At 30.6% G+C, this 25,080-nt stretch overlaps 2 protein-coding genes across 9 annotated transcripts in view; both read right to left on the bottom strand.

Annotated features, from left to right (window-relative positions):
- Positions 1-25,080, bottom strand: part of LOC122520741 (transcriptional activator protein Pur-beta-B) — a 502,193-nt gene that overhangs the window by 314,234 nt on the left and 162,879 nt on the right. The window lies entirely within an intron of this gene.
- The window catches only part of LOC122520728 (sodium channel protein 60E), a gene marked incomplete in the record, with an annotated part of 76,744 nt that overhangs the window by 49,756 nt on the left and 1,908 nt on the right, over positions 1-25,080 (bottom strand). Inside the window, 1 exon segment of the mRNA XM_043640957.1 lies at positions 22,735-24,471. Within this exon segment, the coding sequence (XP_043496892.1) occupies positions 22,735-24,174 (1,440 nt within the window).

The following is a 25,080-nucleotide window of genomic DNA, read 5'->3' as shown; positions in this document are numbered from 1 at the left end:
TATAACTTATAGTTTAAGAAACGATCGTATGAAAACAAAAAAGAATAACATAAAGTAAGATTTTTTAGTTAATTTTATAGCTTCAAACATTTACCGGTTTTAATTCTTCGAATTTTAACGTAATTAAATATTCATATATTTATGTATATATATGTATAGGTACGTTTATGTATATTTTATTTTACGATAATGTTTTTCAAACGATTTTGTATTACGATATTTGTTATTACTTAAGTGAGTTAATTTTTCACTCGAAGAATTTTGACTTTAATATAATGTATTATGATTAAAATGAGTTTATGGTGTGTGGTTATGTGTATCCGTTATGTTTAGTATAGTTCGATATGTTTTAGTTGTTATTATTAAAATGAATTACTTTTTTTCATTTTGAGAAACTTTATTTTAACATATTGCATTACGATTAAAATGTATTTATGGTGTATGATCTTTGATTTATTATGTTTAGTTGTAATCAAATTTTTCAATCCAAAATTTGTAATATACCATGAAAATTACATTTTCATTATTACAATTTTTATTACAATATTGTCATATATTTCGAGTTCAATTGATTAGCGATGTGACCTTTGAACTATTTTATTGAGTACGACTCGACGTATTTTGGGATGATATTCTGGATAAAATATTTTTTGTTAACAACGTTTTAATATATATTTTGATTCAAATTGATTAAGTACGTGCTCTTTATATTTGATTATATAATATTATTATCGAATGTTTAAACAATTTTATATATTCACATACTTTTTTACATTGTTCTATATTGATTCTATATTGAAACCACCAGAACATGCAATATAGGTAAAAGAAAAAAAGAAATGAAGACAAACTTAAATAAAAAAAGATTAATTCCAGAACGAGATAAAAGAATCTCGTTCATTAAATTATAATATCTTCCTCTCCCGATCATTCGTAAAATTATAACCGAAATTTAATCTGCTTAAAGTTAGTTAATTAAAAAAAAAATCAACCGCGTCACTCGAGCGATTAAAAAAAAAAGCTTCTTTCCGATAGAAATAAAAAATGGTGGAACAGAAATAATGGAGAAATATGAAAGGATAAATGAATGGAAAGAAGAAATCTGTAGTTTCTACCAAAAGCTTGTTCTAATTCAATATTGGGTAAGGTTATTCGAGTCTAATAAAGTTCAATAGAATCACAAATTAAAATTTTTATATTCTAATTAAAAATATATTGATAAAATCTTTATTTTTACATAAGCACTAAACTTTTCTGACCATTCAATATATTGAATATAAAATCACTGATGTGAATGCATTAATGTCACAATATTTATCTGTAAATCGGAATTAAAAGAAAAGGGGAGGGGGGGAAGAAATAAAAAAGAATAAAAAAGAAAAAATTTACTTTATATGCCTCTATCTCTCTCTCTCTATTTCTTGGGAAATCACTAACCAAGAAAAAAAGAAACGTGTGAAAAACGAAGATAGAAGAAATTCGCATTAAGTATATAGAAGCATGATTTCTCAGCTTTCAAAAGCAGTCCCAAAAGAAATCAAGGAAAAGCATCAAGATTTACTACGCATGTTCTTTCTTTTCTTTTTATTATTTGTTTACGTTTCTTCTTTTGCAATCTTTAATACATTTCGTTAAAAAAATAAACACCCTCGCGTGCATCCTTCATCTAGGAGACAAAAATTTTAAAGAAAAATAAAAAAATGAATAAGAACGTTCCACGATTAAAAGATAAAAATGCAATATTGCACAAATTGACGGCACGAATATTTGGCTTTTGTAATCCATCCCTAAAGAAATCAAGGAATAGCACGAACATTTACTATCCCTTCTTCTTACTTTCCATATTTTTGAGAAATAATTCTAACAAATATAAAAATAATACAAGAAAAGCAGGATTATTAAATGTGTGTATATTCAAATAAATTTCTTCTCAACTTCTTGATCCATTATTTAACAATTATTATTAAACAACTATTCTTTTATATCTAGCATAAAAATAATGTATGTTTTTTTTCCCCTTTTTTTTACTATAATACTTATGGAAGAAATTATAAAAATTCTAACAAAAATAAAAATAAAAGATAATAATTAAATGTTATCTTAGAAATTAATTCGAGTCAAGTAATCAATTATTTGAAAATAACATATAGATATACATTTGTCAATCATTCTATCATTTTATTTATCATCAATGTTTTAATGAAACTTATTGCGATAAAAAAAAAAAAAAAACAAAACGTAGAAATAAATTCATTTATCGATCGAACGGAATGTCAAAAATATGTTCGATAAAATGTGTGCTGCAATATCGGTGAATATTTATCTCGTTATCTGGTTAATGGGATAATCGGGATGATGGGCTTTAAAGGTGTTAACGTTCGCTTCGATCGTCGTTGAGTAACCGGAAGAAACATACGTTTCCGTTCGAAAGTTAAATCGTTCGATCAAATAATCCCCGTAATTGTCAGATTAAAGATAAAAGATAAACAAATGTAATAAAAAAATAAATAAATAAATAAACTCATCTACCTAATCCGATAAATTAACTTCGATATCTCTGCTATTTCATTTAAACAATTTTAATATCCATCTGTTTTGCGATACTTATTGTATCCAAAATTATAATAATTATAATAATAAAAAAAAAAACACATTTAACATATTAATCTGTGTTAAGTCATTATCGTTATCCTTTCTATTTTATCTAGGAAAAATTTGTCACAAAATATTTCAAAATATTTGTCGATAAAAATATAGAAAAAAAAATTGTTGCAGCAGAGAAAAATAAAAAAAAATTATTGAATATTAATCGATATCTGTTTCTCTCTCTTTCTTTCTCTCTATTTCTATTTTATTTTATTTTATTTTATTTTATTTAAGAGATATTCGTAAAATTTATTTAACGATAACTATATCAAAAAAAAAGCACAATTATATATTATACTGAATAAAGCAGAAAAAAAGAGAAATAAAAGAAAAGTAGATATTTAACGATTTCAGTATTTCACATCTGGTTTCGCCGTCTAGTTTCGAAAATAAACGAGAATAGGATTTCCACGGTAGACTAGCGTCTATTTGAGAATCCTAAATGAGAAATGCCACGCCATTCCGGGACTCGCACGAATTGTCCGACGGAAATAAGGAGGTGCTGCTGAGATATTTCGCCGCAAGGTCGAACTTAGAATTCGAAACTAAACCGACAACTGACTTACTCCCTCGTAATAATAATAACAATAATTATTATTGCAATCATAACACCACACTATATATATCTATGATCAATTTCATTAATTAATAATAATATCAGCTCAACTAATCTTTGATCAAACGTGAAATTGTGTTATATTATTTTTTATTTATTTATTTATTTAATTTTACAAATGTACGTACATTTAATTATTTTAATACTGATTTATACTATATACAGTTATATATTTAATTTCTGATTAATATTTAAAATTAAATGAAAACCTGTGTATACAATCGAAGTAATTATTTTAAATAAAGATCATGACACATTTTCAAATCGTTTTATCAAAGTCAATGTAGGAAGCTCATTTGTTCCCCACCCCCACCCCCCCCCCAGGGCGACAAGAATCTCATTGCCAGTATAGATAAAAGTATAATATTCAAATCGACCCTATTTTCTCAGAATTATTCAACACAACGTTCGACGTTTATTCGTTACGCCACGTTGCAATGTTTGCTGAGAGATTTTGAATACGAGTTACAACGAACTTCCAATTTTGAAAATCAATTACGACGTACGTACCTGTGCAAATCCTTAACGTCAACGTTACATATATACATATTTATATATATATATATAAATCAAAGTAAATAGAGAATTGATCTAAAACTTTTAAAGTGGGCCAAAAGTTCATAGTTTTTTTTCCTTTTTTTAAATCAATTAGATAATATTTTTGTCTTTTAACATTTATTCCGATGACCATAATCATCCCATCAGAATACTCGATTACTTTCACTTATGATTATTATTATTATTATTATTTTACTGACCGAAAATATACTCACGAATAACATAACCTAACCATAGCGTATTATACATAATAACATAACATAACCTATATCTAAGAGTTAATTAACTAAATATTTATTTTTTTTATTTATAAAACTTCAAATCTTGCTTGTTAATATACAATTCGTATTATTTATTTTTTTAAATGATCTAAGAACTTTTGACCCATTATACATTGAAGTTAAATATATATTTTTTTTTAAATTGTAAAATAATAAAAAACATATATATAAAGATATATAAATCAGGTGAAAGGTAATGTTTTACAGTGCATCGTTGATTCTGATAAGATGAAACTAGGTCAGTAGGACTGTGTCGTTGTTATCAATGTGAGAATCGTCGAGAATGATGCGTGCTTAGGTGAAAAAAAAAAAAATTGTTAAATAGCGATAGAAGGTAGAAAAAATAAGAAGAAGAAGAAGGAGGAGCGGGAGGTAAAAAAAAAATAACAAAACGGTAAAAAAAACCTTTTCACGATACTCATAGAAATAACAAAACCCATATTCCAGCTAACGTAAAATGGTTAGAACTCGTTTCTTTTCCCATAGACAAAAATTTTTATTGAATTAGAAAGTTTAATAAAAATTGTATTGGACATAAAAAAAAAGCACGAACGAACGAACGAACGAACGATTCGAATCTGCGAGATCGTTGATTGTATTTGCATGTAAATCAATCATATCCAGAAAAAGAAAAGAAAAATAAATAAATAAATAAAATAAAATAAAATAAATAAAAATCAAAATTAAAATGTAAATTAAAATTGGTCAGATTTTCAGCTTTTTTCCCCTTCGTATCTGATGAAAATGAAAAAACACATACGTACAAAATGAAAATGAAAATAACGTTGAATATAAAAGTAAAGTTTTTAATTTGTAAATGACGTAATTTAAATTAAAATTGATTCCCCATTTTTCCCCAATTTTTTTTTTCTTCTTCTCAGACAAATATTTTATCGTCGTATGAATTTGTTTATTTTAATTATGTTTATATATATGTACGTGATTATTTAATATTTACAAATAATACTAATATAAATGGAAAAACAGTAGAGACGCATGATAATTTGTTTAAAACGTATAAAGACTGGAACTTTTTAAAAAGATGAAAGCACGTTCCTTGCTCGATAATCAAGCTGGAAATCTGTCTATTTATTTACAAGATACTCGCTGCTTCCCGAGGGAGATACTGCTCAAGAAAATCTAATAACGTTAAGAAAAGGAGATAAAAATATATATATATGTATAAAAAAGAAAAAGAAAGAAGCAGTAATCTATGTGAAATGAATATAATAAAAAAAAAAGTAGAACCCAAGTAGATTACCAGAACATCTCTCAACTTTACCTTAAATATTTTCATATGCATATCCAACCCGCTCGTATTATTACATACACACGTACGTACGCTCATGTACAAGTAAATACCAAAAGTTATTAAAAAAATACGAAAGAAAGTCGAAGTTGAACGAAATCATTTATAAATAAAGGATGCCGCACAATGGAATCTCTAAATTCACTTCTAAAAGCAATCTTCGCGTTCCATCTCAGTGATCTGGGATTCCGAACGTGATCAGGATAATGAACGAGTTTATATCACAGGAGTGTGAAAGTGTGAGAATGTGAGAGAGAGAGAGAGAGAGTGTTAGAGAAGATCGTTTATAAAAAATCGATATATAAAATTAAATAAAAATAAAAGAGATAAAAAAATACGGGTTACGAAACGGATCGTTCGAATAATCAAGAATAAATCAATGAGAGTGAGAAAGAAAGAGAGAGAGAGAGAGAGAATAGGTGTGTGTGTGTGTGTATATAAAAATTGTATATAAATACGATTTTCAAATAACTTTTACAAAACGAATAATATGTACACATGCCGTTTCGTGACAGATTAAAAATCAAAGCGTTACAAAATATTACAAATTATTTTGAAAATATTTACGTTAACCGATCAAACCACAATTTTGATATTATATATTTTTTCCAAATAATTTTTACAATAACGTTTATGTACGATTACGTACACGTTAAATTAAATCAGATTGTTCGGAAAGTAATTTCGTTTTTTTTTCTCGCACAGAATTATATTACATAAAGAGAATATATTACATATATTTTATAACAATAATAAAAAATATATTTATATATACTATATCTTAAAATATATAATAATATATGTATTATATATAAGTACAGTTTGTACTTATACAGTGTGTGTATAAAAATTGTATATAAATACGATTTTCAAATAACTTTTACAAAACGAATAATATGTACACATGCCGTTCGTGCCAGATTAAAAATCAAAGCGTTACAAAATATTACAAATTATTTTGAAAATATTTACGCTAACCGATCAAACCACAATTTTGATATTATATATTTTTTTCCAAATAATTTTTACAATAACGTTTATGTACGATTACGTACGCGTTAAATTAAATCAGATTGTTCGGAAAGTAATTTCCGTTTTTTTTCTCGCACAGAATAAAGAGAATATATTTCATATATTTTATAACAATAATAAAAAAATTATTTATATATACTATATCTTAAAATATATAATAATATATGTATTATATATATAAGCACAGTTTGTATTTATCTTCCGTTTATATACGAATAGTACAAATAATTATCCATCGTCGACGTTTTTAAACAGTAAAAACAAAAGTCAAAAATAAAAAAAAGACGCTGCACGTTCCAGATAACAAATCCAAAGAAAAATGTTTATATAAATGCATACATACGTTCATACAAAAATATTACTTCCAAATAATTACCATTACCCTGTCGGTTTATAAATAGCAACATAAAATAAAAATAAAAAAAAAATACCGCTGCACGTCGTCTGCTTGGGAAAAAGACAAAACGAAATTCGTGCTAAGTGAATAAAAGAAAAGAAATGAAAGAAAAAAACATCGAGAAAGAGAGAAAAGCAAAACAGAAATTTACGATATAATACAAAACGTAAAAATCACACACATACACACATACACACATATATATATACATAAACGTACTCAAAAAAAACAAAAAATACAAGGACACAAGAAACGTAGTACGAAAAACTCGAATGAGATAAAATTGAAAAAGGAGTATGATATTTTAACGAGTTCTTATTCGCAGGCGAATAAATTATGCTGAGTTTAACGAGTTAGTGTGACGTAGAAAAGAAACAAAAAAAAAAAAGAAAAAAAAACAGAAAAAAAAGGGTTGCAGCGTACCGTGTTTTCAAACGAATAACACTAACGATAAGATAAAAAAGTGGAGTTATTAGAGAAAAGAGAAGAAAAAGAAGGAAGGGGGAAGAATAAGAGGTAGGGATGAGGGGGGATGGGGGAGAAGAGGGAAAGAAAAATATAGATAGGATGATCTTGGATAGTAGTCCGAAAGGATGATGAGAGATCGTTAAGTGCACTCGTTGCTAGACCACTCATGATCGAAGCCTGTTGGAAAACAAGCTCGACGATGAGAGATAAGAGGAGATATTGAGGGGGTGAAGGAGGGTGGATGAAGGAAAGGGATGATGTGGAATATCGAGTTCGACGGGGGTTAGTTGGGGGTGAGTTGGGGGGTTAGTTGGGGGTGAGTTCGGGTGAGCGAGGGTCAAATGACTATGCGTATTCGCGCGTGCAATAAAGGAGGATGGTTTTGGTCGCATAACAGCTCAGGCCACGTCCGCTGCATCGAGGAATATCGATCGGTGCCTTGAATGGTTCGCACGAGCAACACGTGCACCAACCAACCGGGTCAACGTCGAACGTCCAAGACGACTTTCTACGGCCAACGTTCGACGCCTACCTTTACTACTCCGATTGTGATCATACAGTCGTACACTACTGAATAATAACTTTTACCCTCCTTCTCCTCCACCTCCTCCACCTCCTAAACCCTCTCCACCATTTTGCTGATATAACTGTTACATGTAGGTAATATTAAGATGGTAAATGTTATAACTATGTCTTCTTCTTCTTCTTCTGCCAATCATCGTCTATTTTATTACTTTTACTTTTTTTTGTTCAATTTGATTCTCTCTCTCTCTCTCTCTTTTCTTATACTTTCTTTTTTTCTTTTTTGTTATATTTATATTAATATTAATTATAAGAATATTTATATTAATTATTATATATAATTTATATTAATTATATTTATATTATTATTAATTATAGGAAAAACTTTTTTCTATATGCGTAATCCCGAACCACGTTTTTTATTTTTTTATTTTTTTTGTTCTTTCCTTCTTTTTTTTTACTTTTAAACAAATTTTTTCCTTTCTTTTTTTTTTTTTGGTTTTAATTTGTATATAAATGGTATATATCTACGTGTTGTTTAGAATTTTCGTTACTTCCTGATTTTTTATTGGACGGTGCGTTGAATATGTCGTGTATTTATTATATTGGCTTTTTCAAATGATATATTTCTCTTTCTTCTTTATTTTATTTAAGATTATTATTAAGAACGTATTTTTCTCGAATCAACTTACCACGTGTGCCAATTGTCATAGTCTATTTATTATCCTGAGCTTGCTTTTAACTCAAATTCTTCTTTTTTCTCTATAATAATTATTTCGAAAAATTTCATTGTATCGATTTGTATATTTATTAAACGTTTACGTACTAAAATTAATAATTATTCATTGTCATTGTATCTATGAAATAAATAATTTGAATTTTTATTTTGAATAATTTAAGATCAAGCAGTTTAATGTAATCGAATATCGTTAATTTATCATTATTAGTTTTTATTTTAGTCAGGAATAAACGTAATTCAAGGAAGTAATCTTTCGAAGCAACAGTTATCGTCCTTTCCTTTCTTTTCTTTCCTATTTTCTTCCTTTTCTATCCCTTCTTTTTCTCTTCTAACGATCGTATAAAACCTTTTATGTACAATCTTATAGAGCTTGAGATACGTAGACCGCACGACTGGAGCTCTAGGTAACGTCTCAAAGTTAATACTGAAGAATAAAGCGAAAGTAAGATATCGGAAATGATGGTTTCATAGAAAATAAAGAGTTTTATGTTTCTTTTAAAGACCTTTTAGCTGAACGTCCGAATGTTTACGAGTCTCTCATTCTCTCTCTTTTTCATCTTAATCTTATCTACAATAGATCCAAATTTTTCTTCTCGAAAATAACATTCTTCCTATCTTTATTTTAATATTAAAAATTAGATAATTATCAACACATCTGATGATTCATTTTTCTTTCCCCCTTTCTGATCTTTATTTTTAACTTATCTATATTTAAATTTGAATTCCTGAAATACTTTTCTTCCTTGCTTTTTTTTATTAGATATTAGAAGTTAATATGTCACGAACACAGGCTCTACAGATTAATTTTTTGTCAATCCTATCATAATAATTAAAACTGGAAAAAAGGAACCAAAAAACAAGGCTGAAAATAAGATTGAATTTGCAGTAGTATTCGTGCAAATCCTAAAACAAATGAGGATAATCAATCGTGGGGGAGGGGATAGTGTCAAACGAGCTGGAAGATAATCGATCGATCGATCGAATCTTTATTTAAATCTGTTAACTTTTATCCCACGTTTAAACGCGAACTAAAAAGGGAAACTTAAATGGGGAAGATACAAAAAAAAGAAAAAAAAATGAACAATATTTTACTATAAATATCGTCATCGAGAATACACATATTTGTAAATAAATTTAACAGATTCTAACCGTAATCGACTAAATAAAAACAACAATAAAAGAAGAATTATGAGACACGTCGTAGACGAAGGAAAAAAAAAAAAAGGGGATAGAAATAAATAATAATAAAAAGAAAAATAAAAGAAAACAAAAAAGGGAACAATTAAAGAGCAAATTTCGGACATACATGAACAACACAACAATAGAAGGGAAAAAAAAATGAGACACGTCGTAGACGAGGGAAAATAAGAAAAAAGGATAGAAATAAATAATAATAAAAAGAAAAAGAAAAAGAAAAATAAAAGAAAAACAAAAAAGGGAACAATTAAAGAGCAAATTTCGGACAAACATGAACAACAACAAAAACAACGACAATAGAAGGGAAGAAAAAAATAAACGGGGGGGGATGAACGAGATAGAAAGTTAATTCAAAATTCGAATTAGCATGATCGTTAAGAATAAAAAGGGTTAGAACAAAGGAATACAACAACAATGGCGGCAATGTTGGTGGTTGTGGTTGTAATGGTGGTGGTGGTGGTAGTGGAATTAAATCCAACCGGTGGCGACAACGACAATTTTACAAATACAATCGACGTACGATATTTCTGTCAGCTGAGGTAGTACGGTTATCAAAAATATAGGTCGAGGAGCAAACGAGCGCCGCCATCGCTAACGTCTTCGTTGACGAAAACACCAGTAGTACCCGGTGTACCCAGTGTACTCAATATACCCAGAATACTACCCGGAATACCAATACCAGTAGGAACTCGTGGTCGAAGGTGATACTCTTAGTCGTTGGAAAAGCGGAGAATTAATTCGGCCTATATTCGATCGTTCCTACCAAAGTAAGAAAAACGTACACGTAAGAAGGAAGGTTTACACATATATACGTAAACAAAGAAGAAATGAGAGAAAGAGAAGAACAAAAAATTATACACGAGTAAAGATATGAAAAGAGAGTAATAATAAAGAAAGTAAAAAACAATAAAGAAAGAAAGAAAGAAAGAGAAAGAGAGAGAGAGAGAAATACGCGAACAAAGTAAAGTGAGAAAAAGAAGAGGAATAATAATAAAATAAACAAATAATATATAAACTAGAGAGAAAGAGAAAAATTCATCTTAAGAGAAACAACCAAAGAAGACCACATTACTCCTACCCCCAGAGTACACGCACACCACATTATCCTTTCTCCAGCTACATCTACACCACATTACTTACATATACCAGAGTAGTCAAAAAAAATTGTAAACGCTTGGTTGTGCATTAAACACAGTATGCGTATATTCAACACGGCTAGCCTCCAGGGTTAGAGAAAGAGAGAAAAAGAGAGAGAGAGGGATGGAAATGGAGGGAAGGAGAAGAAGAAGAAGGAAGGTAGGCGTGGCCACGATTCAGCTCGTGTTCCTTTTTACAACGCGCAATTTCAGCGCAATGCACCACCAAGAGAAAAGTTCACTAGGATAGACCATGAGAGTAGATATTTCATCCCCCTCCCACCCCATTCCTAAAGGGACTTTACCAAACTGCCCTTCTTCTTACTCCTATTTTACCCTTACCGAACCCCCTTAATAATTGAAGCTCCGGTCGAATGAACTCGTATATGCACTAACACAAACAACCTAACTTGCTATTTTATTTTCATAACTATCTCTATCTCTGTCTCTTTCTCTTTTACACACACACACACATTCAAAATTATCGGAATTTTTGTTATATCCCTTAACCTTTTCGCCCTCGTCAAATTTTGATGCAATTAAACTTGAAATTCGTTAGTATTCCGTGCACGCGTTCCTTCCTATCGCAATTTTTGTTTATTCGGTTGTGTTTTTCTTCTATTTCTTTAATCTCAAAGCTTCCAGAACTTTAATAGGCCAAGACCCACTTTCGCAATGGGTCATTGCGTTTTCTCTACCCAACTTGAAAATTTAATTGTTATTAAAAGTCGATTGATATGAATAATGGAAGAAAATTTATTTCTACATATATTCTAACAGTGCGAAATTGAGAATTTATTAAACACTGAAGAAAATATATGTGGATTTGATCGAAATGGAATATTTTAAAATTAAATCAACATAAAAGAATTCTATAACGAACATATATAAATTAGTCGAATATATTTTGAATATTTTAATTCAATCCAGGATTTTAGAATTTCTTCTTATGCGTGTAATAAATCATACCGACTTCTGAAAAGAAAGAAAAATATATATATATATAATTTATTTTCATCTTTATCATCCCTCTATTGTCCCCCCCCCCTCCAAAAAAAGGAAAACAAGAAAAAGAAAATATTCAATTATTAATTGATAATAGAATATTATGCATACAAGGAATGAAATACTAAGCTGAAACAAATTACAAGAGATTTCAACGTAGAGGTAATTAAAGAGAAAAAAGGTTATTATATGCAAGAAGAAGATGAACTCTGCGGGAGAAAAATCTCGGCCATTTCACGGCAAGCCACTGATGGTAAAATACACCTACACACACATACATACTTACACTTAAATTCTCATTTACATTTACATAGAAAACATTTCTTTTCTCTTTCATTCTTTCTCTCTCTCTCTTTAGGTATCAACCAATCGTTCATGCATTGTTCCCATCCAACAAATTCGGATGAAAACTTGGACTAGGCGTAGTAGTAGTAGTAGTAGTAATAGGCAGCAGCTTGCATAGAAAGTTGCAGGGGTAAAAGTCGTCAAATATATGGAACAGTTAGACTCGCTCGGTCGATGAGAGCGAGACGCCGTACTGTCGCACTTAACTGCGTGCACATGCAGCTATTTTCCCCTCTTAATGCTCTCCTCTCTCTCGAATACCTCTCCTCCCCTCATATCCCTTCACCGTCATTCAAACCCACCACAACCTCGACCCTCCACCCTTCAACCCCTCATCGTCATTCTACCATTTCATGTCCCTCCTTAAAGAGCCGCCCCCATATGTGTTACACCTACGTAATCGTTGCGAAATGGATCGTAACGGATGTGTGTTAAACAACATTGATGTAACTAGTTCGTTGAACATGAATTTCAAGACGTTTATTATTAGATCAATTAGACTTATTTTAGGTTTAACGGTTGGGTTAGATGGGAAAATTCATTTGTGGAACGAGGTGAACTTAAGAGGAAAAACGGGGGATAGGTTTAAAAGAGCTGTTGTAGAAGGAGGAGGGTGTAAGTTATTATTGTTGATAGATGAGATATAAATAGAAAAAAAAAAAAAGAGAAAAGAGAAAAAAAAACATCTGTCGTAAAAAAGAATTTTTTTCTCTCCCCGCTTGTTTTCGATCCACCCACCCACCCCGTCTACTTTTTTTTTCTTCTTTTCTTCTTCTTCTTCTTCTTCCTCCACTTTGTGTTCTCTTTCTCTCTCTTTTTTTCTTTTCTTTTTATTTACTTTTTATTTTCTTTTTTCTTTTTTTTTTTAGTCTTTTACTCTTCTTCTCGCTTTTCCCTTCTGTTCCTCGTGTTCTCCGATAACGGTGATAATACTCCGGTAATATTTTCCAAACGACGAGGAAACTTTCAACAGAGGGAAAGAGAAAAAGAGGGAAATAGAGAGAGAGAGAGAGAGATTGAAAGTGTCTTATATTTGAAAGAACAAACCGATAAAGAGAGACAAAGTATTATCGAGAAAAAAGATAGATGAGTTGGTGATTCTAAAAGTGGTCTATGTAATTCATTTGAGATATTAAAAGACATATTTTTCCTTTGTAACGCATATTATATTTTCATCATTTTCTTTTCGATTACTTGAAAATTGAATTATTATTTTCACGATGAGTATATTATATTTATTTTTCTCCGCTAGTCATTTGTTTTAATACAAAAAGAAATAATAATTTTCGAGCCTTCGAACGTATCGAAATATTTCTAATAATATATAGAAAAATAATACGAATATTTTATAAAATTATAATTATTTCAGATTTCAAAAAATATATTTTATATCACGCAAACGATATACTTTTTCAAATTTTTCAAATCCAATGTAAAGAATGATTTTTCAAATTAAATACACCTAATATCTCTTATTTCTGTTCATCGCGTTACCACTAGACATAGAAATTTGATTATTACAGAAACAATCATTTTTAAATAATTAAAAATATATATAAATTACACACAATTAGAATTTATTTTCATAATCACCACTTTGTATGAAAACTTTCTCTCTCTCTCCTTAGTATTATACTAAAAATATATAATTTGAATTTAAAAAAAAAAAAAGAGAAAAAAGCAGATACAGGTAAAAGTTCAATTCACAAAAGTGACGGTTGAGTAAAGTAAAATGAATATATCTCGAAAAAAAAAAAAAAGATAAAAAAATAAAAAATTTACAATTCCATTACATAAAGTGTATCTATAGAGAAGAAGAAAAAAATTAAAAAAAAAAATAGAAAAAAAAAAGAAAAATGCCATTGATGCCATTGAAAGGTCGAAGGTCGTTCCTGGTAACGCGAATGCGGCTAGTGCCGTTGCTTCTTTCTAAATTATTCAAGTGTCCCTTTTGCAAACGCTTACTAACGTTTACTTTACTCTATGCTACCAAGAAATACATATATCTGGCGAGTTCTCGGACACTAGCTATCTCTCTCACTCTCTCACTCACTCACTCATATTCTCATAAGAAGGAAAGAGACGATCTTCAAACACTCCCAACTATTTCCTACGTTTCTTCCGTGTTCTCTTCCGTTTTATTCTAATACCCCTTCAAAAGTTTTGTCAATGTAAATTTCGGCCTTCGGGAAAGATTCTTCCTCGAAAAATATAAGAAAAATACATGAGCAAAATGTATGAGCAAAAGAGAGAGAGAGATGTTTGAGTATCAGTATAGTAAAATTATGGAAATTTTAACTACGTAAATGTTAATATAATATAAAATATCATTATTGTTATAATATTGTACTAATGCAGTATTGTTCTAACGATAGCGTACTATTATATTAATTTATTTTAGAATAGAATATTTATTAGAATAGAATATTTATTAATTTATTAGAATATTTATTAGATAGAATATTTATTAATTTATTTATATAAACAAAATACTAAATAATTGTTGAAGAGTTGACTCTCATTTGTTTCTTGTAATACTTTTAAAACGATTATCCATACTCTAGTGAAACTAATTTTGTTCTCACTTATGTACAATTATAATTCTCTTCAACTTCATCAATTAAAAAGTTCAATAATCCTAAAATATGTTTCTACGTATACAAATTTTGAAACACTGCATCGAAAACAAATATCAATTGTTTCAAATTGTCAACAGGGATTACGAATTTACGATTTACGAATGTTCGTTCAAAGACACAGTTCGAAAAAAAATCGTAGTTAAAAAATTTGTTAATGAAATACCTTCTATTACAACCGAATTGATGATAGCCATAGAAAGAAACACCCTGAATTAATTTTTATTCACCCTCTTCATCGCCCCTTTCGAATGACGTCGATTTAGAAATCGTTGTTTCTAATGCTTAACTGCTGGGGATACGTCATCCTCTCTGTTCGACTGATAGAAACAAACTAAACTAAGAATAAATGAATCGCGCAGTTAAAGGACGTGTAAACATTGCAAAAGACAATATATATAAAATCATACGCGAAAGAAAATGTTTATAGTTGAGTATTCGTTAGAAAGGTCGGTGAATTACTAAACACGAATTTCTCGGAAACCAGGCATCAAACAATAAAATCTTACTATTTTTTGTTCACTTATTTTTACATACGAAATCATATTTTATCGTCCAGATACATCCTGTTAATAAATTCAATATACAGTTTGTAAAATTATAAATTTACTCTTAATCCAAAATTGTAAGCTCTTGTCGATTTAACGTTTCCTTATCAGACGGTCTAATTTAAATGGTGTAAGGAGAATAAATCGTATAAATCAGTCGAAGTGTGTCAGTAAGCGCAGTGCGGTAACACGCACATTTCTGGAGGCCGCATTAGAGAACAGCAACCAATAGCCAACAACATATCATCTTCCTCCTACGTTTTACGCTAAATGCAACAAACAATACCATCCTATTTTTTTCGGTTCTTCATATAGATATAATAATATGTGTGTGTTCCATGCATGTTTACGCAATATAACTGCATTGAAGTTCCAAATTGTTGCATAATATTACAATAAATTATATTATAATTATCATAATACTACAACAGTACTAATAATATAATAAAATAATATAATTGTGTACTAACAATACAATGAAATAATATAATTGTACTAAAAAATGTCACCCGCGTTTTTTCTTTTTTATTGAATTATTAATAGAATCATAAATTCAAATAAATTATATTATAATTATCATAATACTACAACAGTACTAATAATATAATAAAATAATATAATTGTGTACTAACAATACAATGAAATAATATAATTGTACTAAAAAATTTCACCCGCGTTTTTTTTTTTTATTGAATTAATAATAGAATCATAAATTCAAATAAATTATATTATAATTATCATAATACTACATCAGTACTAATAATATAATAAAATAATATAATTGTGTACTAACAATATAATAAAATAATATAATTCTACTAAAAAATGTCACCCGCGTTTTTTTTTATTGAATTATTAATAGAATCATAAATTCAAATAAATTATATTATAATTATCATAATACTACAGCAGTACTAATAATATAATAAAATAATATAATTGTGTACTAACAATACAATGAAATAATATAATTGTACTAAAATATGTCACCCGCGTTTTTTCTTTTTTATTGAATTATTAATAGAATCATAAATGTAGAAAGAATTAAAATTATTATTATATATTATTATTATTATTATATATTATTGATTTGTGCAATTTTTGTGTATTTTTTCTTTTTTTTTTTTTTTCGTAATCAATCCTTTCAAAAGGATTTCTTCTTTTCGTTCATGTGTTGTTTGGAAAATTGTTTTACTTATATTACTTTTTCTTTTTAAAGGTATCTAATTGTAAATATACCTATACTACAAAAAGCGGTCTCAAAGAAACATCCTAATCTTTGTCTAACATGGACTCCTTCCATTTTGAAAGCGAACAATAAGAGAAAATCGAAACGGTTCTTTTCTTTGAGAAAATTGGTTACAAGGGAAACTTCCAATGATTTAATGTTACGTACTCTTTTCCCTTTTTTTATGTTACAAGATTACTTAAGTTAGTTGAAATTACTTTCTGATGCGCCTCTCTTATCTCTCTTTTACTCTTCCTTTTTGTTTTTTGTTTTTTGTTTTTTTTTCCATACGCTGATCGATTTAGTTCAGAAAAAAAAAAAAATTGGAATAAAATAAATATAATTATACGGGGTTGTGAAACACAAAAGTTTGTAAATTATTTTAAAAATCAATTACCGCTTTTTTCGAGACTTTCTTCCATAACTTGTAATTAAACTTGATGAAATAAACTTAACTTGTGAGTTTTAGAATTTGAATAGAAAATTGAGGATATAAAAAATTTTGTAAGAAAAGAAACAAATTAAGTTTTTTTTCTTTTTCATTTAAACTAAAAATTGATGGACCATCTTTTACACGAGATTCTTCTTAGTTGTAATATTTTAAAAGAAAAAGTAAAAAAATAGACAAAAATTTTCTTCTAAAGATATAAATTAATGAAATTAAATCAGTTAAAAGCTTTTAGCCCAACTTGCATATAAGATTCTTCTTAGTTTTTGTATTTAAAATAAAAAGTAAGGATAAAAAAAAATGTACGAAGAGAAGAGATAAAATTATTTGTAAAAATTTGCTAAAAATATTTTTCGACCATATTGCACGTAAGATTGTTTGACTTTTAGAATAATTGGAATATAATCAAGAGACTCTAACCTACATATTAGGTATATATTAATATGTATAACTACATTATGTATATTAATATAATATTATATACATATATATATATATAAATATATAAATGTGTATGCACAAGGCCATTTCCAATAAGCGTCGTGCAAAGATGTGGTTTACGAGTATCTTGGAAATTGCTAGTGCCGCAAATAGTGGAATATGTGTGTCACTTCGATTCTACATTCTGATGGTTTATGAAAGTCTCGGGGAATAGCTGCCATCAGATATATCGGGATATTTCAGTCTAGATTGTTCAGAATGTCAGCGTGTAAACTTTCCATTAAAAGGCATCAAGCTTGTTGTCCGAGAAGGACAATGAGAAATAATGACGATAATTAAAACACCACGATGAAAGTATTGAACGCATTTTGTCAACTACGCGCACTCACTTTTACATTATAATGAATGATCAACTTGTTCTCTGCATTCTTAGATTTCTTTTATATTTTTCATTATAATATCAAGCGCATATTACTTCCAAAAATTCCTGACTATACTCGTACGTGTGTACGTATTTATTAGAATCGTGTAGCATCGTTTTTATTTTATCGGAATTTTCCTCTTTTCTTTTATGCAATGTATCTTCTTTTACTTTCTTTTTTTTAATTTATCTACGATGATAAAACTCTGATTAATACTTATCATATATTAGTATTGTATAATACATATATTTCATATATTTTAATATTTTCTGTTTATCTATTCTGTTGTAAAATATATATATATATAAGTATAGTCTTTCTACTACAGGAATGCACTTCGAACCTTTCCTCTCATAAACGGAAAGTACAAATAATTTCATCTGTGTATTATAATTTTTATTTTATATTTAAATTGAATTTTTACTCAACGAAATTAATAAAAAAATAATAAAAATTTTAAAGCACTCGTATTTACAAATATATTTTATATATTTTTACACATACTATTCTACAGTAAAAATATATTTTTTAATAATACATATATTACAATTTCTACATTTCTATAAAAAATTAGTGTGTAATATACACTATACAAACGTAAATATAAAAATGATCACTTTATAGTACACATATGCATATCAAAATGTCCACGTATATTTATAAATATGTATATACTATTATTATACTACCCATATACACTATACATTTATGTTCTAAGCTAGAGGGATAAAAAAAAAAGGTTAAAGTCGACAGAGATTAACTGACCGACCGCGAGACTTCGTTCGCGTGTTTAGCGAACGAGAATCGATCATGATCGATCGGTTTCTTTTGTTTTCAACGATTTTAATACACGAACGTTCAGCTTCGATCGTTCTTTTTCGAGGTGTCACCGGTAGTATGCAGAGTGGTGTGATACAGTGTGACGTAGTGTGACACATAGTGTGGTGTGGTGTGGTGTGGTATGTGGTGTGCTGTTCTGTGTGCTACGTGCTATGTTGTGATGGTAGTAGACTAATAAAGTCTGACTAGACACTGAGCGTAACTACTGTCGGCTTGGTGAGCTTCGATTTGTTATATACTTCTACATTTACACCGTTTGAATCTACGGGAATAGGAATGAGTAGTACATAGACAACAGAACGGTGCTAAGCATCGGGGAAACTTAAACGTCACGCGTTTACACGCTCTCATCGATTTTTACCTTGCAATTCTACTACGATTCTAACTTTCATGTGTGCATGATGAGAAAAAAAGAAAAAAGAAAAGGTAAAATAAAAAAAAAAAAAAAATAAACCGTTCAAACGATCTGTTCCAACAAAGAGACTGGAACGCTAATTTCGAATGAGTCAATAAAAACATCAAAATATATACGTACGTTCTGGTTCGAAATATCTCAAAGTGACTCTTTTTCAATATTTTTGTTCAAACTAATATATTTTCTTTCAATTATTAAAACTGCAAACCTTAGAGATTGTAGAAATTAAAAACTTTACTTTATAAAGGAAGACCTAGAATATTTCGATTCATTCAAATAAGTATAAATACTAATCTACAAATATTTTGTTTTATATACAGAATGGGTCAAAAGTTTCGAAGTTGATCAAACATTTCTAAATGATTGAAAAAATTAATTACTCTTCATATAATATCAATCATAAGATGTAAATAAATCATGATCGTAACGGAAGTAATCGAAGAAAAGAAGAAAAGTTAATTTCCGCATAGTTATATTGAAAGTTTCTTGGTATAATGATCCATATATTCCTAGCAGGTTTACACATAGTTGCTATCTCTGACTGACCCTCTTATGCAATCTCTTCGAACGATTTCTACCAAGTCGTCTATCGACATTGATCCGTATTCACATCGAATGTCGAAAGCGTTTCCATTTAATCCCACCACCCCTACCACCATCCCCTTAACCTTCCTCTTCTCATCCCAACTACCCCACCAATACTACACTCACTTATTTCCAAAGGCAACATTCGCACTCCCAACTTTTCTATATTTTATAAGACAAGATTTTTCATCGTAAGATGATCTAGAAAAGTAATCTTCAACGCTTCACTCTACTTTGACAATTTTTAATCTAACTTTCAGTAAAATAGAAAATGGAAAATAAATATCAAAATGTATAAACTAATAAAATAAGTCCAGTCTTATTTATTCTATTCGATCATTTTCCTATAAATTCTACGATTTGAAAACATCAATTACTCTTATTAACAATTTTTACTATTCTATGTGCTTGCCGAAAATTCTAATATCGATCAAAAATTGAAAAAAAGATAGTCATTTAAAATCAATTACTTAAAAGATTACAATTAAAATGATTATTTTATAAATTATACTTGTAATGTCATAACAATATAAAGGAAAAATAATCATTAATGAATGATTTAAAAAAAAAAATTAATCAATATTTAAAAATCACGAATAAACTTTTGGCCCACCTAGGAAGATTTGGTCCACTGAAGAACTTTCGGCCCACCTTATATATAAATATATATTATACATTGTATATGCATATCGTACATATGTACTATGTGTCCCAAAATGATACAAAGAAGTCCATTTGAAAAAATTCTCTCTCTCTCTATCTCTTTTCTTCTTGATAAGACTACTCCTTCTACTTCTTCTACTTCTTCTTCTTCTTCTTCTATTTCTTCTCTCTCTCTCTCTTTTCTATCTTTCACGAAAACCGTCCTATTCCCTATATAGCTTCGTGTCTTCTATACACGCGAAATGGATCTCCGTTATTCCATTGTGAAAGGATTTCCAATAGCCTTCGTCAGAGCTCTTTTCACGCAAGGTTCCGCAACACTGTTTGCATTTACTGTGACGTAAGGGTGCCTCCGCATTGTGAGCCTATACCGTTCTACAGAGAAAGAGAGAGAGAGAGAGAGAGAGAAAGATGGTATTAAAACGTGAACCCGCACATTTCTCTCATCTATATCTGCCCGACTATTCGTTTGTAATAAATAACAAAACCTTACACACCTCAAGGGCCATTCCAAAGTGTCAAGTCTAACTTAAATATGATCGAGAAACTATCATCTACAAATCAATTCGTAGATCGTAGATAGACCTAACGCAATTTGTGAAATTTTTTATTTTTTTTCTTATGCAATTTAATTGTTAACTTTTAAATTTTAGTACGTGTTAAATACCATTTACACATTCTGTTTGCCACAGTTAAATGATTGAATTCTTAATCAATGCATGAAAAGTGTCAAATTATTATTTTGTTCATCGATGTTGGAACAATTTTTAATAAATGTTAACAATATTTTAACATTGGGATAAAATTTCTCGCGTTTAGTTGAATCGTTTATGATTATTAATACGTTGATTGCCGTGTAGGTCACCGGTGACCTCAACACGACTGATGGTAAAAATACATAATTAGAGTAAATATCGATACCGATCAATTTTTAAATAATACAATTGTATTTTGAAAGGTTTGAAGAAAATAATGACACGTACAGGACACGCTAAAATAATTGTATTATTACAAGGAAAATATGCATGACATGTAACGATGTTTTTTCTGTACGTAATTGCTTGATAAAATGCAATCTTCATTATCAGAACATTTCACTAAATATACATCGCTAACTGCATCCTAAAATCGGGAATTAAAATATTTTTTCGAGTTACTTGTTCGTATAACTCCATTTAATTTACAACACAAGTAAGCAGTAAAAGCTTTATTGTCAATTTTCTGTAACACATTTTATAGTTTTTCGCAGTATTGAACTAATAAACAGTCATTTGATCAAACAAATCAACCACAGATTTCCATAAATTCTAATGTACTACCATTTTGGAACAGTTTGAAACAACTAATAATCATCAAAATTATACGGGGGTCACCGGTGACCACCTAATCGCAAATAATGCATTAAACAAAATTATACAACTACCTTTATCTGCTGTAACAAAAATTTCAATAATAAAAAATTCACGTAGGCGCCAGAGGCAAATCGTGAAATGCGGGCGACAGTTAACGTGTTAATCGTCAAATGTTATTTTCATTTGATTGGATGAAAAATATCGTGCACGATAAATAAAACATGTCAGTATATTTTGTAATATAACAAGACGGGTATAAAATATCGATAATATTATTTCGTGTTTGATAAATAGAATAATGTCGTCATTTCCGGAGAAATTCCGAACAAGTTTAATACCAATTTCACATGCAACGTTATAGTTAAGAGAAAACAAGTAGCGTTAGGATAAACGAGAAACAAGGTGAAATCGTATCGTCAAAGAGAGAAAGAGAGAGAGAGGAAGGAAGAGGAAGAGAGGAAAAGTAAGGGGAGAAAAAGGATTGGGGGAGACAGTTTCGTTGAAAACGGGATTTTATGCAACTAATCCTTTCGAAGAGATCATCACGAAAGTAAACGATACTTAACGTAAATTCTCCTAATCTCTTAATCTTTTACTCTTTAAACTATTCAGTTTAGTTTTAACAAATTCAATGTATTTGTATTGTAAAGTTTTAAACGATTGCGTGGTTATTCTCGCATTTTACCATACGTTACTATGATATTTAGGTTTTAACTATATTGACGTTTATTTGAAGTATCCTTAAAAAAAGAAAGAATCAAAGTTACTCCTTTATCATTAATATTATTATTATTATTATTATTATACCGGCCTAATTAAGTTTGATAATAAAGTTTTGATACAACTAAATATAAAAGATAAAAAAAAAATAAAAAAGGATATTAAAAAATATCAGTCGAGCTTACCTCGTCGTATATAAAGTTATCGATTTCTTCGAGTGGTCTGCCATAAAGTTCGGTCGGGAAAGGTTCGAATTTCATTGGCAAAACGGCACCATCTTCGACAGACATCTTCCTTTTCGGTTGAAATCCATAATCCCTGACCAATTGCACCGTACGATTTTCTATCCTGTCCAGGCTTTCTTTGGTAAAAGGTTTGACCGTTTGTTTGGCAGCCTTGCCGGGTGTCTTCGAGCCAGGAGATTTGCCTTCGATGTTAACAACTATCGTATCGAGTGCTATGGTCGAGCTTTCTCTTGGTGTTCCTATAGTGTCCGCTTGAATCTCGGCACTTCCGGTATCGCCGGTACCAGAATCCGCCGAGGTACCAGCGGTCCCAACCAACGGTGGACGCAATCTCGTACTATCCTGAACTCTCGATGATTTTTTCGGCGGTGAATCCTTCCTACTGTCGTCCTCCCTCGAAATCGGACTAGTTTTGTCGCGCATTGTATCGGCTTGGCTAGAATCTTCTTTTTTATCATCGACAATACCCTTCGTCGTAGATTGTATTAATTCAGTCTCCGTTACTCCAGGAATGTCTCGATCGGAATTCTTCGTTATCTGTGATTTATCGTACTGAGGACTCTCGGCGTAGGGTCTCGCGGTAGCGCATCTTGGAAAAAGCCTGGACAGGCTATCCTCGTAATCATATTCGTCGTAAAGCGTATACTCGGGTGGACTCAAACCCGCGTACGGAGGTGGCGAGCGTCTTGCTGGTTGTTTCTTCGGCGAGTCCCCTTCACCCTCCTGATCGTCCGGTCTCGTGCGCGTTCTTCTCGGTGGTGGAATTGGTGGTTCCTCGGGGCTCCTCGAACGGCTCCTTTCGAACGCAAAATCCGTATTACGCGAACTGGAGGATCTCGTTGAATCCTTCGATACTCGTAAATCCACGGAACTTCCTCTTGGCGAATTGGCGATTCTTCGCATGGCAAGAGGCGACTTCCAACTGTCGACCGATCCGAAGGATTCCCGGACAGGAGAGTTGTGCCTCGAACCCCCGTCGAAACAACGTCGAGACCAAACCCTTTCGATCGGCACGGAACCATGATGATCGAGTCTTCTTTCGGCTTCATTGTATCTGACACCAATAGCCGATCTTCTCGGTGGTTGGGGTGTTCTCGATGTTGCAACAGGATAACGATGATGTCCTTCGAATTCTCGACTCGGACCGGGAAGATTCAAACTTCTTTGACTACCACCGTTCCTCCTCCTCTCGTTTGGGTCTCCCTTTGGCCCGTAAATTCCTTCTTCCGCCAAACTATCCAGTTCTTCTCTGCTGAGATTCTTCACGTAGAGACCCGCCACCCGAGGACGATTAACGAATCCGTTGTCCTCGGAACCGCTACTCAGCGGACTACTGGGTGGACCTTTACACCCCTCGCTTCCACCTCGCCGAGATATCATTGGGATCTCTGCTCTTTATTCATCACCTTGTACCTTTCATCTCGGATGATCCTATCGATATCACCTTGTTATTTTTATTCCTCGCTTCTTTTTCTTTCTCTTTTCTTTCCTCCTTATTCTCCTTCTTCCTATCCTTCTTTGATCTCTTCCACTCCTCCTCTCCTCGCTCACTTCTTCGTTAATAACGATCGTAACCTTCTCCTCGTACAACCAAAGGCAGGAACTCATCGTCGATATCTTCTTCCCGACGAATCATACCGCCGGCATTTGTCAACCCGTAACTATTCTTCTTCATTGCTAAGAAAAAAAAACGTTCTCTCGTTCCTTTTGTTCTCTTTTTCTTTGCTTTTATTTTTTAGTTTTCCTTTTTTTCTGTTTTTTTTTTTTTCTTCTTTTTTTCTTCCTTTTTTCTTTTTCTTTAATACAATACTATCTCACACACGAGCATTCCTACTAATTTTCTTTTTCTTAGAAAAATAAAAACAAATTATTCACGATTTAATCGTCCAATCAAAGTTCTCTCTTCCCCCTCCCCACTCCTTTCTTATCCTTCAAAATCTACAAAATCGATCAAAGAAACCCTCAATAATCATCGTTCTGATCTCAACGCGTTAATGTTATCAAATATGATCCCTTAAAGCTCATAAATCGAGTTCCAAATCGCTCTAAGACAAATATTACATTAGCTTAGGGAAGTATTTCGTCAAGCTATCCTAGAAGACGAATCGTTGACTAATCTATCCAAAGCGTGAACTTGATGGAAGTCTTGTTCTTTGTCGAAGAAGGTTGGGCTTGAGAAATGATAGGCTGATTAGGGAGGTTATATGTCTTAGTTTGGATAGGTTGGAACGAATCTATGGAAGTCACGGATCGAATGAGAAGTCAAGTGAGGAAGTCGTGTTTTGC

This window comes from Polistes fuscatus, unplaced genomic scaffold (genome assembly GCF_010416935.1).
Source record: "Polistes fuscatus isolate 324 unplaced genomic scaffold, CU_Pfus_HIC Scaffold4, whole genome shotgun sequence".
Lineage (NCBI taxonomy): Eukaryota > Metazoa > Arthropoda > Insecta > Hymenoptera > Vespidae > Polistes > Polistes fuscatus.
This window is presented reverse-complemented; position numbering and strand designations above follow the sequence as displayed.